Source organism: Acipenser ruthenus, chromosome 13, assembly GCF_902713425.1.
Source record: "Acipenser ruthenus chromosome 13, fAciRut3.2 maternal haplotype, whole genome shotgun sequence".
In the NCBI taxonomy this organism is placed as follows: Eukaryota; Metazoa; Chordata; class Actinopteri; order Acipenseriformes; family Acipenseridae; genus Acipenser; species Acipenser ruthenus.
In genome coordinates this window covers 10,883,071-10,897,309 of record NC_081201.1, presented here as the reverse complement: position 1 = coordinate 10,897,309, position 14,239 = coordinate 10,883,071, and the positions used below count along the sequence as shown (strand labels likewise).

The following is a 14,239-nucleotide window of genomic DNA, read 5'->3' as shown; positions in this document are numbered from 1 at the left end:
TTTCTTGCATCCCTGGGTTCGTATCACTACACAGCTCTTTTTTTTTTTTTTTACTGTTCTTATATATTTTTTGTTTATGTTGAACTGTTGTTTTTCTGTTAAGCGCCATGAGATGGCTCTGCCATGAAAAGTGCTATACAAATAAAGTTTGATTTGATTTGATTTGATCCTCAACCGAAATATACTTCGCTTGTTTTCTTTGTGGTATTTTACCTCCAATGCTGAAAACCAGATTTTAGCAACCTAAATCAAAATAACAACGCAACACTGACTTTGTCCCACCTCCTACTGAACAGTACAGGCCACAGAAAAGCCAGAATAGACGCACTGATAGGCTGATTAAAACATCGTTGACATGTGAACGGTAAACAAGAAAGTTAACTTTGGATTTTTTTTTTTTTTATACCGAAGTGTAATGCACACAGAACGGCGAAGCAATAGTAAAAAAGAAGCCCATCTACAGAATTAAGATACGTAGTTAGCATCGCTTGCAGTGTGCGCAGTTCATTTATTTATTTTTCTCCGTACTAGTCCGGTATGCATTGGCCCCTGAGGAGGTAAATTTCTCAGTGACCCCTCAATTTCCAGATTTCCAAAAACCCACTGATGGACAGTCTCTGGACTAAACGCAAACATATTGCAATAGAATACTTTTGCTACAAGATAAGAAACATCAATGAGTAATTAACACTGGTACCTTCACGTAATACCCTGAAATGTTCTTAGTTATCCTTACAACCACTACAGAGTGAAAGAGTGGGAGAGGCGTCATCACAGGCGCAGACAAGAATGCTTTGGGAAGACACACGGATAACATGCAGGTAAGGCACAGGTTGTGCATTGTCAATGTTTTTTGTTGCAGATGTGACTTGAGCTGATAAGGGAATGGTCACAATCCACTTGAAGTTATACAAAGAGCATTTCAATGTAAAGTGGAGCGATAAAAAAGAAGCCAAGTTAGAAGCAATAATTGTGTGAATCTTGGGCCCCAGCACCTTTCTAATTGTACCTATTTGCTTGATGCTTGGCCAGGTTGCCCCAATTGCTTCTCCTAACTTGGGCTTTTGTGTTTGATATCATGACTTTAAACAGCTGTTGCATTTTTCTAACTTGTTTTTTTATATTGACATTTTGTTATAGATATCACTTCTTTTTTACTTCATCAAATAATAAACAAAATAAAACAATATTAGAGAATGTATATGGTAAATAGACAGACAGACAGACATACAGACAAGACACGAGTCATACAACAGAAATGAGAAGATTTTAAAGTAAAATAATGGTATAAGGGACTCTTTGACAATATTGAAAGTGTAAACATTGTATTATTTTAGTTAAAATGTACATCCATCAGTGGTGAAAACAACATCTATATTTTGGTAGGTATTAATATATTGATATTTACGTAGGTACAAAACTACAATGTTATGAATGGTTAAAAAGGTACATATGCATGTCAGTGCTAAAGGGTAGTATACCAACACATTTTAATGCTGGAAAAAAAACATTATTCTCCTTGATATAGAGGTGTTATGAACTTAGGTCAATGTAAGCCATTTGTAAAGCATTAGATCTCTTCATAAAAGGCCATATACATGTCCTTTGCATTTCTTGGCCATGGTTTGACTTCAATGATTGCATCATTTGCATGCACCCATTTTCCAGTAGCACCTACAGCAAGAACAGACACATAGTGTCCTGAAGTAAGACCCTGTCCGTGATGTGTGATAATGGAAGATAACTGGTATCCTGTTGTCCACAGTAATTTTGCTCTTCTGCACAGCAGTAATCTTGGCATTGTGTCGCTTTGTAACGGTCCCGTCTGGTTTGGTTTCCCAAAGCATAAGTTGGACTGCAATCATTCTTCCTGCTGACTGAATAAGTTCACGGTTCATGATTGGAGAAGTTTTGCATCGCCTACATTTGTCAACACTCTGCGATCAGCTTGGTTGGTGGCTCTGAGTCGGGCGCGGTTAAGGAGGTTACCAAAAGGTCTGTCATGTTTCTGGCGCATATTAAGTGTGAGATCATCATACATAAACAAATTCCACAGGTCCACAGATCCCATGGAGCCAGTCAGTTTGTGTAATTCCTCTTGAGTAACTGGCACATAAGGTGGATTCTCATGCACAGGTGGAAGCTGTAGCAAATCCCCCAGAAGTAAGATGCTGATTTTTACAAACCAGCCATCATCTGTGTTAGCAGTCTGGAAAATCTCACACAGACGAAGATGGATGTACAATAAGGTGACATTGGAAATCATGGACACCTCATCAATAATGAGGAGGGTCACATCTCACATGTCTGTACGAAGGCATTGCAGTACCTCATCAGAGAGGTTACTATACACTATTTTTCCATGCTCCACTGGAAGAATTAGTAGTCTGTGAATGGTCATCCCATTGATATTGTAAGCTGCAACTCTTTTCCCTGGCTTTGTCTCACCCATGCTGTGACAGTTTGAATGAGAAAAGTCTTCCCTTTGCCTCCAGTGCCACTCACAAACATGCGGAGGATGGGAGCGTTTGTTTCAGTTTGTTGTTGCAAAGTTCTGGCAATCTGGTCAAACACTCTCTGCTGATCTTTATTAAGGTGCTTGAGCATGTCTTGTACATTTTGTAGAAGAGGTTGTGCCGCCACATCTCTGACTTCAGCCATTGCCTCTGCAGCCCGCAGAGGAGCAAAGTGAACTTGATTTTCAGGTCCTTCTATTTCAAGCTCATTGTCCTCTTCAGCCTCTATTTCCTTTTGTTTTTGCTCTACTCGTCGAGTTAACTCCTCATCAGCTGCAGCTATTTGTTGTAGTTGGTCATGATAGGCCATAGCTTTTTGAAGGCTATCCCTACAAGCATGGAAGGCTTCCACATAGGAATGGCACCCTTCAGGAAGAAGGTCTGTTCTGTCTTTCCATGGCTTGAAAAGTAGGAGGATAGCATAGAAGTAGTTCTCTGGGTAGTCTTAAACACTGTAATGGTATTGATTGATTAAGTAGGGCGTGCTTCTCTTTTTGATGTATCCAAAGGGAAACATGTAACAAGCGATGTTTTCCATTTTTGGCTTCTCTGTCACCACATCATGCCATGCAATTAAATCACAGAGGCTCATGTCTTGCAGAGCCTCGGACGTTTTGGTTAGTATGAGTCAATCCAGGAAGGAAAGTAGATGTCAGTTGAGTCAGGATTTTCTTGTGCAATCATGTCAATGTGTTCCTTGGATTTCAGCGGGCGGCTAGAAACGGATCTGTGCCACAGAGAGGTAAGCTTAGGAGATTGTCTGCTGCTTCAAGTGCACCACATTCTCTGTTGGACAAGCTGCGGAGTGCAGCATTCCACAGTCTGCTGGCCAGAGATTTGTTTGAGTTGATGTCATTCATGATGCCAAGGGCAAAACTCTTCTCAGGTTTTGAGAGGTATTTTGTAATGCAGCAGTTGAGGGCTGTAGATTGTTAACCAATGAACTGAATATCCATATTGCCTTCCCAAGCTAACAAAATGGCTGGATTGTAGTCATTGGTTCTGACTTCTGTACTACTCTGGTAGATCATAGAGTCTGCTGTGAGGTTTCAGTGCTTTCCAGCCAGCAATGGCCTCAGCCACATCTTGGATTACAACCATGGTTTGTTCTTTTCTGGGAAATCCAAAGTGACAAACTATCACCACCTTGTTTTTGATTTTCTTGGATTAGGCAGTAGTTGTTGCATTTATGTTGCTGCCATTTCAAGACCCGGTCTCTGAGTACAGGTGTCATCAGGTCATTTGGAATGGTACAGGCGACATGTTAATTAATGTACTGTGCAATTTGTGAGGTGGGGGAAACTCCAATAAGTGGTGCATCTTCCATGTGCCTGGTACTCTCTGCGCCAAAAGTAATGTGTAACTTTCCACAGAGGGCCATTTGGGGATGTGATGAAATTCAAGATTGCATGAAACTTGTTGTGCATGAACCGAGATTCACTGACAGTATCTCGTGCAACAAGTTCACTGATGGGCATGTTTGCAAACCCTGGTCCATTCACCTCCTTTACGTATTGTCCCAGGTCAGTCCAGGTCTTTGCCAGATTGGCCTGATACTGCAGGTGAAAGATATATTGCTTATTCAGCCTAAATTGCACGTGGCATGACTGAAGCCGAGCTTTGACAAACTCTGTTGGATTCAAGTGGGGCGTCCATTCAGCATGCATTCCATGAATTCCGTGGGTGTACAAGTCTGGGAAACACAGTAGGTCTAGTTTTTCCTCCAGTCTTCCAGTGCGTCATCCTGTATGTGAAGCATTTGGTAAAGAGCAGTTCCTGTACCTTTCTTTCTTTCACTGTGTATGGGATGTATTGTGTAATTGTGGTAAATAACAGCCTATTCATCTGGTTGAACCTTACTTAGCAAAGGTTCTTAGGGGTGAGGTTGTTCTTTGTTTCCTTCACAGTGATTTCATTGTCGTCTTCTTCTTCATTGTCAGAATGACATTGAAATGCGTTCAAGTTGTGATTGTAAGCAAGTTGACAGTTTTGTGGCAAGATGATGTCTTTGTAGAAAGGATTGATTTCCTTCAACTTCTGTGAAGCATTGTAAACTTTATTGACATCAACAATGTCTTCCCAAACAGTTTTGGACTTTGTTGGTGCACTGCATACCAGGATGTGTTGTACCAGGTCATCTGGCAAGGCTTAGTTTGGCGGGGGCAGTTTGCTCAGTGTTTCCTGATCTGGTTGTTTGTGAATAAATGACATGTAATTTTCCTGTTGTTGAGTTTGTTTAGCTGTTGGTCCCAATGACGTTGTTCCTGCTGTTGTTGGGGTCTGGCCTGTGGCTCATTGCGATGCTGATTCTGCTGGTTTGTGTTACAGACAGTTGTGAGACCGTATCCCTCAATGTGCTGTGTTTGGTCTGGAGATGTCACTTGGGCAGTTGCACGACGGTATTCCTCAATGTGCTGTGTTTGGTCTGGAGATGTCACTTGGGCAGTTGCACGACGGTATTGTTCAATGTGCTGTGTTCGGTCTGGAGATGTCACTTGGACAGTTGCACGACGGTATTCCTCAATGTGCTGTGTTCGGTCTGGAGATGTCACTTGGACAGTTGCACAAAGGTATTCCTCAATGTGCTGTGTTCGGTCTGGAGATGTCACTTGGGCAGTTGCACGACGGTATTCCTCAATGTGCTGTGTTCGGTCTGGAGATGTCACTTGGACAGTTGCACAAAGGTATTCCTCAATGTGCTGTGTTCGGTCTGGAGATGTCACTTGGACAGTTGCACAAAGGTATTCCTCAATGTGCTGTGTTCGGTCTGGAGATGTCACTTGGACAGTTGCACAAAGGTATTCCTCAATGTGCTGTGTTCGGTCTGGAGATGTCACTTGGGCAGTTGCACGACGGTATTCCTCAATGTGCTGTGTTCGGTCTGGAGATGTCACTTGGACAGTTGCACAAAGGTATTCCTCAATGTGCTGTGTTCGGTCTGGAGATGTCACTTGGACAGTTGCACAAAGGTATTCCTCAATGTGCTGTGTTCGGTCTGGAGATGTCACTTGGACAGTTGCACAAAGGTATTCCTCAATGTGCTGTGTTCGGTCTGGAGATGTCACTTGGGCAGTTGCACGACGGTATTCCTCAATGTGCTGTGTTCGGTCTGGAGATGTCACTTGGACAGTTGCACAAAGGTATTCCTCAATGTGCTGTGTTCGGTCTGGAGATGTCACTTGGACAGTTGCACAAAGGTATTCCTCAATGTGCTGTGTTCGGTCTGGAGATGTCACTTGGACAGTTGCACAAAGGTATTCCTCAATGTGCTGTGTTCGGTCTGGAGATGTCACTTGGGCAGTTGCACGACGGTATTCCTCAATGTGCTGTGTTCGGTCTGGAGATGTCACTTGGGCAGTTGCACGACGGTATTCCTCAATGTGCTGTGTTCGGTCTGGAGATGTCACTTGGACAGTTGCACAAAGGTATTCCTCAATGTGCTGTGTTCGGTCTGGAAATGTCACTTGGGCAGTTGCACGACGGTATTCCTCAATGTGCTGTGTTCGGTCTGGAGATGTCACTTGGGCAGTTGCACGACGGTATTCCTCAATGTGCTGTGTTTGGTCTGGAGATGTCACTTGGGCAGTTGCACGACGGTATTGTTCAATGTGCTGTGTTCGGTCTGGAGATGTCACTTGGACAGTTGCACGACGGTATTCCTCAATGTGCTGTGTTCGGTATGGAGATGTCACTTGGACAGTTGCACGACGGTATTCCTCAATGTGCTGTGTTCGGTCTGGAGATGTCACTTGGACAGTTGCACGAAGGTATTCCTCAATGTGCTGTGTTCGGTCTGGAGATGTCACTTGGACAGTTGCACAAAGGTATTCCTCAATGTGCTGTGTTCGGTCTGGAGATGTCACTTGGACAGTTGCACAAAGGTATTCCTCAATGTGCTGTGTTCGGTCTGGAGATGTCACTTGGACAGTTGCACAAAGGTATTCCTCAATGTGCTGTGTTCGGTCTGGAGATGTCACTTGGGCAGTTGCACGACGGTATTCCTCAATGTGCTGTGTTCGGTCTGGAGATGTCACTTGGACAGTTGCACAAAGGTATTCCTCAATGTGCTGTGTTCGGTCTGGAGATGTCACTTGGACAGTTGCACAAAGGTATTCCTCAATGTGCTGTGTTCGGTCTGGAGATGTCACTTGGACAGTTGCACAAAGGTATTCCTCAATGTGCTGTGTTCGGTCTGGAGATGTCACTTGGGCAGTTGCACGACGGTATTCCTCAATGTGCTGTGTTCGGTCTGGAGATGTCACTTGGGCAGTTGCACGACGGTATTCCTCAATGTGCTGTGTTCGGTCTGGAGATGTCACTTGGACAGTTGCACAAAGGTATTCCTCAATGTGCTGTGTTCGGTCTGGAAATGTCACTTGGGCAGTTGCACGACGGTATTCCTCAATGTGCTGTGTTCGGTCTGGAGATGTCACTTGGGCAGTTGCACGACGGTATTCCTCAATGTGCTGTGTTCGGTCTGGAGATGTCACTTGGACAGTTGCACGACGGTATTCCTCAATGTGCTGTGTTCGGTCTGGAGATGTCACTTGGGCAGTTGCACGACGGTATTCCTCAATGTGCTGTGTTCGGTCTGGAGATGTCACTTGGGCAGTTGCACGACGGTATTCCTCAATGTGTTGTGTTCGGTCTGGAGATGTCACTTGGACAGTTGCACGACGGTATTCCTCAATGTGCTGTGTTCGGTCTGGAGATGTCACTTGGGCAGTTGCACGACGGTATTCCTCAATGTGCTGTGTTCGGTCTGGAGATGTCACTTGGGCAGTTGCACAAAGGTATTCCTCAATGTGCTGTGTTCGGTATGGAGATGTCACTTGGGCAGTTGCACGATGGTATTCCTCAATGTGCTGTGTTCGGTCTGGAGATGTCACTTGGGCAGTTGCACAAAGGTATTCCTCAATGTGCTGTGTTCGGTCTGGAGATGTCACTTGGACAGTTGCACGATGGTATTCCTCAATGGGCAGATTTCGTTCTGAATATTTTACGTTGACAGTTGCACGATAATAACTCTCAACGGGCTGTGGTTGGCCAGGAGATGCTACAAGGACAGTTGCATGATAGTAACTCTCAACGTGCTGTGATCAGTCTGGAGATTGCTGAAATTGGGGTGTGTCTGTGTCTATCAGTACGTTTACATGACAAAGCGTTTTCCGAAAACTAATGTTTTCGGAAAACTGAATCAGAAAACTGATTCTTAAAACGTCACTTTTCTGTGTTTACATGATTAACGATAGAAAATCTAATTAGAATTCAACTGTACACATGGATTGAAGTTTTCGGAAAACACAGAATATTTTCGCATGCCAAGTACTGTAGTAGCCTAAGTACGATTTGAAGACCGGACATTTCTGCGAAATAGCGGAATCCAATATAGTGCTTTTTCGAAGTGTCAGGTCTTAAATTCAAAGATTACTATCCTTCAGATTCAGATTCCCCACAATGTGCAATCAGCATTTCCAACAGCTCATCCTGTTCTATATTACCAGTTTCTTTTGCAGACATTATTTTAAATTATCACGTCATTTTAAAGCTGGAAAACATTCGCTGCTTCAGTATGTGCTATTAACAAATAAATACAGACTTTAACAAATGTATTACTTTATCCTGAACTAGACAAATGGATGCATGCAGACTGACTACAGATTATTATCATTTTCTCTGTTTTCTAAAACCACATGCAGGAATGAAGGTCAAAGTTTGCAAATGTGCAGTACGCTATCGGAATAAGTTTTCCGAAAAGTGTGTTTACATGATATACATTTTGTTAGTTTTCGGAATTTAATCGGAAATTTCTAGGTGCTGTTTTCCGAAAACCAACTTTCAGAATATTCCGATACATTTTCCGAAAACTGTGTTTACATGACTTTTGATATCAGAATTAGTTTAAAATATCGGAATTCTTATGCTCATGTAAACGCACTGTATGGTTTCTGATGTGTTATTGTAGTTGTGAGTGGGCTGCATATGTGTTGATCCTTATCCTGTCCTATCCTGTTCATGTAGTATTTATGTTGTTGTTTTCTTTATCGTTTCGTGGTGGAAGGCATGATGGTTCCAGTGTTTCAGGATGACTATAAGCCCCCTGTATGAAATAAATTGTCATCATTAATATTATTGTATGAGTATCCATAAGCATAATGTGATATAAACAAACATGTGGTCAAATGCATTTAGATTTAAATGCAAATGACTGCATGTATTTGAAATTCTGAATTTGCTCAATGCAAATGCAAATGTGATACCAAACTAAATACAAATGCAAATGTGTGACAAATGCTAAATGCATTACATATACTTTTCCATACAACATATGTTAATTGACTGATTTATTATCATGAATTTAGCAGATGCCTTTATCCAAGGTGGCATACAAGGAGAACAGTTTATATAATAGCAACATCAACACAGTAATCATGTAGTTAATAATAATTAACAGGTATGTACCAATATAGGAAGCAAGGAATTAAACACTGTGTGGTGTTTATTTTATAAACTCCTGGATGGGTTTATGATTCTTAACACGTTTTAAACATTCATATGCATTTATAAAAGGGCTGGTGTTTAAAATCTAAACGTCAAAGTATAACAGAAATGGCACAGATTAAACACATAACGTTTAACAATTATTTAGAGTTCCAAATGACTAAACACCAGTGCTATGCCAAAATTACATATAAACACTGCTGTATAGGAATAGAGCACTTCTATTTTTTTTTTTTTTACTATACACACATGCCATTTAGATATTACAAGTTTCACACGTTCTGTGGTTCTGCAGTGTAAATGTATGAAAAGAACACAGATGTAGCCATAATAGTCAAATTTAATGTCACTTCTGTTAATGTCACTCTGCTTATTATCATCAAATTGAAATGTCCCGGCCCGAATATAATTTGTGACTTTGATGGGGTTTTTGTTATGTATTATTGATCAATGCAGTAATAAAATACCTGCAGCTTTTATGCATGCCTTCCTGTTTAGACATGTTTAAATCGTTTATATCGATAAGGCAGTGGCATTGATATATTAACAGGATTTTCATGATTTTGGTTTAATACAGCATATGGATTGGAACTAAATAAAATACATATACAGTATATTAATGCCTAAAAGCACATGGGTCAGTTTGTAGAATTTTGCACACTGTAAACTGAAAGAAAAGCTGTTTGGGGTCTTCTCCTAATTACAGAAGCAGCATAATGCATGTAATTGTACTTTAAATGAATAACATCTGATAATGTCCCAGCTGTCCTTATTCACACCGTTTGCAGTAAAACATGTAAAACGACTGAAATGGGTACATTTTTCCATCAACAAATATTTGTGCTTCTGCAGTGCTAGATTACACTATCACAAATTCACAATAAATATGTAGCACATTAATAATGCAGACTTATAAAAATGCAAAATTAGCAAAATGCTTTGCAGTAAATAGTGATTAATATTTGATCTTACTGTGTGTTGCTGCTCGACATAAAATTGGTAGAATATAGAAAATCCCTGAAGTCTTCCCAGAATCTCCACAGTTTCAATATAATTCATAAGCTCCGTGAAGAAGGAATGATAATAAGTTCCACTTTCTTGCAAACTCTCCCACAACATAGCCAAGTGTGATAAAAAACTTTTGTTTTCATAGCAAATCCAATAAAACAATCCAGGCATTGCAGGTCATTTGTTATCAAGAATATTCTTCTCTGGGCCAAATGAGAGTATACTGATTCCTTTAGGGCCATGACTAATTAAAACAAATATATTACCACTAAGATATACACTGTATAGGCCTATTCTCAAAACAGCACAGCTAAATATTTAAAAGTTAATATTCAAAATAGGTAGACAACTATTACTATTACTTATTCATTTATTTTTGATCAAAAGAGCCACTTTCACAATATTAGGAATCTGTCATCCACCTAACATAGCCTACCTTATATAACAAATGTGTCCGTTTCATTAATTTTTTTAACCAACTGTGGATAATGCATTGCTGAGTTTGTTGCGCTCACGTATCAGGTGGTGTCTACAATGATCCAAATGCAATTAAAACATTGGGTGGAGGCATGAAATAAATATATGTATAACTTCCCTTATGCAATTATTTCAATAGCGATTAATAAAATCAGTCATAACAGTGCGTCTCATGTGCCTTATAGAAAAGTGAAAGAGCAGCACGCTGCACTGGCATGGTGTGCTGTAATGGAATCAGAGATGAAAAGTTCTGCTAGGAGAGACTAGTAGTGAGTAGCTTTTTAAGGCAAGCGAAGTGAGGTGTTAATTATTTAAGACGAGTGCAGCAATCTGGGAATTTTTTAAGCCGAGCGAAGCTGCTGGCATCAGTAATAAAAGTAAATCAGCTCATTGTTGCTGTTTAATCTACTATTTGTTATTGTAAACAAGTAAAACTCCAAAGAAAAGTTTAAAGTACCTGGTATTGCAAGGGAGTCTCCCATTCAAGTACCAACCAGGCCTGAAAATTATTATTTTATTTCGTAGCAAACACCCTTATCCAGGCCAACTTACATATGTGACATTATTTTTTTACAAACAACTACCCATTTATATAGTTGGGTTTTTCACTGGACCAATCTGGGTAAAGCAAGTGTGTCTTCCACCTGGGACTGAACTCACAACTTTCCAGTCAGAAGCACAGTACTTTAACCACTACTCCACAGATGCTGCAAGTGAAGGATTATCAGTGTCCAGCTATATAACCATTTTTCTGTTTGTTTTTTTACATGAAACATACTTTTATATCAGTATACAAATGTCAGTTGCTCTGGATAAAAGCATCAGCCAAATCAATTAATATATTTTTATGGCTTGTGTGACAGGAATGGACGAGGGTCTGACGTCACGGCAGAAGAAGGGACCACAACAACAAAAAGGTATTGTGCAGTGGCGCGGGCGCCGTTTTATTTAATGAATTCAAAAAAATAAATAAAATATTTAAACAGAAAACAGTCGCTCACAGAGCAAAATAAATAGTTAAACAAAACAAAATCACGAACACAAAATAATAACTGCAACACAGGTCAGGCTGGGCAGATTGCCTTCACTGTTCCTATGTTTACTTTCTCTCTCGTTTCTCCGTGACTCCTCTCGCACACTCTCCTTATGACACCCACTCCGAGCTGGAGAGCTGCAGGCTTTTTATATTCAGGTGACCATCTCCCGATTAGCAACAAAATTAATCACTTAATTAATTCGGGAGATGGCCACCTTCTGCACGAGTTTTTTCATTACACCTGGCAGAGGACGAGCACCGATCTCGCCTCTGCCAGGACATGTTTTAAAACTAAACAAAACAATAACAAACATACGGCGCTCGCCGTCATGCATACAACAATCAAAATAAACAAACACAAAATAACACAGGAGCGGAGGGGGAACCCTCGTTCTAAAAATAAACAAATCAATGTACAGGGCTGCTCGCCCTGTTACATATCCCCCCCCTTGTGCAAAGCACACATGGCCCAACGGCCACCTTCCCCCTCAGTCTCATAGTCCCGGAAGAGGGGAAAGCCCAGTGTCCATGGGGGTGGCCATGGTGGGATGTCCTCCACCCCCCAATTCTTCATGGCCGGCAGCTCCCTCTTCCGGGGCTCCCGCCACACTCTCTCCTGCCGCGAAATTGCGGCTGGGGGAGCTGGTCTCCTGACCTTCCCCCTCCTCTTCATGGCCAGCAGTTCCCCTCCGTGGGGCTCTGACCACACAAACTCCTGCCGCGAAAGTGCGGCTGGGGGAGCTGGTCTCCTGACCTCCCCCCCCTTCTTCATAGCCGGCAGTTCCCCTCCGTGGGGCTCCGACCACACAATATCCTGCCGCGAAAGTGCGGCTGGGGGAGCTGGTCTCCTGACCTCCCCCCCTTTCTTGATGGCCGGCAGCTCCCCTCCGTGGGGCTCCGACCACATGACCTCTGGCCGCGAAAGTGCGGCTGGGGGAGCTGGTCTCCTGACCTCCCCCCCTTTCTTGATGGCCGGCAGCTCCCCTCCATGGGGATCCGACCACAGTGTAGGGACCCCAGGTGAAGCAGGATCCCTGGCGACCCCAGGCGACGGCAGCGGACCCTCGGGAGGCGACGGCAGCGGCAGCGGACCCTCGGGAGGCGACGGCAGCGGCAGCGGACCCTCGGGAGGCGACGGCAGCGGCAGCGGACCCTCGGGAGGCGACGGCAGCGGCAGCGGACCCTCGGGAGGCGACGGCAGCGGCAGCGGACCCTCGGGAGGCGACGGCAGCGGACCCTCGGGAGGCAACGCAGGACCGGCAGCAACCCTAGGAGATGCAAGGGAGACACAGGCGACCCTAGGCGATGCCGACGGCGGGAGGGGAGCCCCTGGCCATGAAGGCGGCAGCAGGAGCTCCACTTCTCCCAATGGTGGTGGTGGAGGTAGAGGTAGCTCCTGCTCCTCTCCTCCTGACAGTAAAGGCGGCAGGGGCTCCTCCTCTTCTGGCGGCCAAGGCGGCAGGGGCTTCTCCCCTTCTGGCAGCCAGGGCGGCAGGGGCTCCTCCCCTTCTGGCAGCCAAGGCGGCAGGGCTTCCTCCCCTTCAGGCGGCCAAGGCGGCAGGGCTTCCTCCCCTTCAGGCGGCCAAGGCGGCAGGGCTTCCTCCCCTTCAGGCGGCCAAGGCGGCAGGGCTTCCTCCCCTTCAGGCGGCCAAGGCGGCAGGGCTTCCTCCCCTTCAGGCTCCGAAGGCGGCAGGGCTTCCTCCCCTTCAGGCTCCGAAGGCGGCAGGGCTTCCTCCCCTTCAGGCTGCGAAGGCGGCAGGGCTTCCTCCCCTTCAGGCTGCGAAGGCGGCAGGGCTTCCTCCCCTTCAGGCTGCGAAGGCGGCAGGGCTTCCTCCCCTTCAGGCTCCGAAGGCGGCAGGGCTTCCTCCCCTTCAGGCTGCGAAGGCGGCAGGGGCTCCTCCCCTTCTGGCAGCGAAGGCGGCTCCTCCCCTTCTGGCAGCGAAGGCGGCTCCTCCCCTTCTGGCAGCGAAGGCGGCTCCTCCCCTTCTGGCAGCGAAGGCGGCTCCTCCCCTTCTGGCAGCGAAGGCGGCTCCTCCCCTTCTGGCAGCGACAGGGAAACCAGCAGGCATGTTCCCTCTGCTGGTTGTGGTGGAAGCGGAACCAGCAGGCATGCTCCCTCTGCTGGTGGTGGTGGTGGGAGCAACATGTCGTCCTCCCACGGAGACGGAGGTGGCACCAGCAGGTATGCTCCCTCTGCTGGTGGTGGGAGCGACACGTCGTCCTCCCACGACGGTGGAGGTGGAACCAGCAGGAATGCTCCCTCTGCTGGCGGTGGGAGCGACACGTCGTCCTCCCACGACGGTGGAGGTGGAACCAGCAGGAATGCTCCCTCTGCTGGCGGAGGTGGGAGCGACACACAGTCCTCCCATGGAGACGGAGGTGGAACCAGCAGGCATGCTCCCTCTGCTGGCGGAGGTGGGAGCGACTCACATTCCTCCCAGGGCGGTGGAGATGGCACCAGCAGGTATGCTCCCTCTGCTGGCGGAGGTGGGAGCGACTCACAGTCCTCCCACGGCGGTGGAGGGGGAACCAGCAGGTATTCTCCCTCTGCTGGCGGAGGTGGGAGCGACTCACAGTCCTCCCAGGGCGGTGGAGGTGGAACCAGCAGGAATGCTCCCTCTGCTGGCGGAGGTGGGAGTGACTCACAGTCCTCCCACGGAGACGGAGGTGGCACCAGCAGGTATTCTCCCTCTGCTGGTGG

General features: G+C 45.1%; 1 protein-coding gene across 1 annotated transcript in view; it reads left to right on the top strand.

Annotated features, from left to right (window-relative positions):
• Positions 1-604: 604 nt before the first annotated feature.
• spsb3a (splA/ryanodine receptor domain and SOCS box containing 3a) overlaps positions 605-14,239 on the top strand; it is a 42,763-nt gene continuing 29,128 nt past the window's right edge. The window contains exon 1 of the mRNA XM_059035668.1: positions 605-821. Coding sequence (XP_058891651.1) covers positions 816-821 — 6 coding nt within the window. The 5' untranslated portion in view covers positions 605-815. The remainder of the gene's footprint in view (positions 822-14,239) is intronic.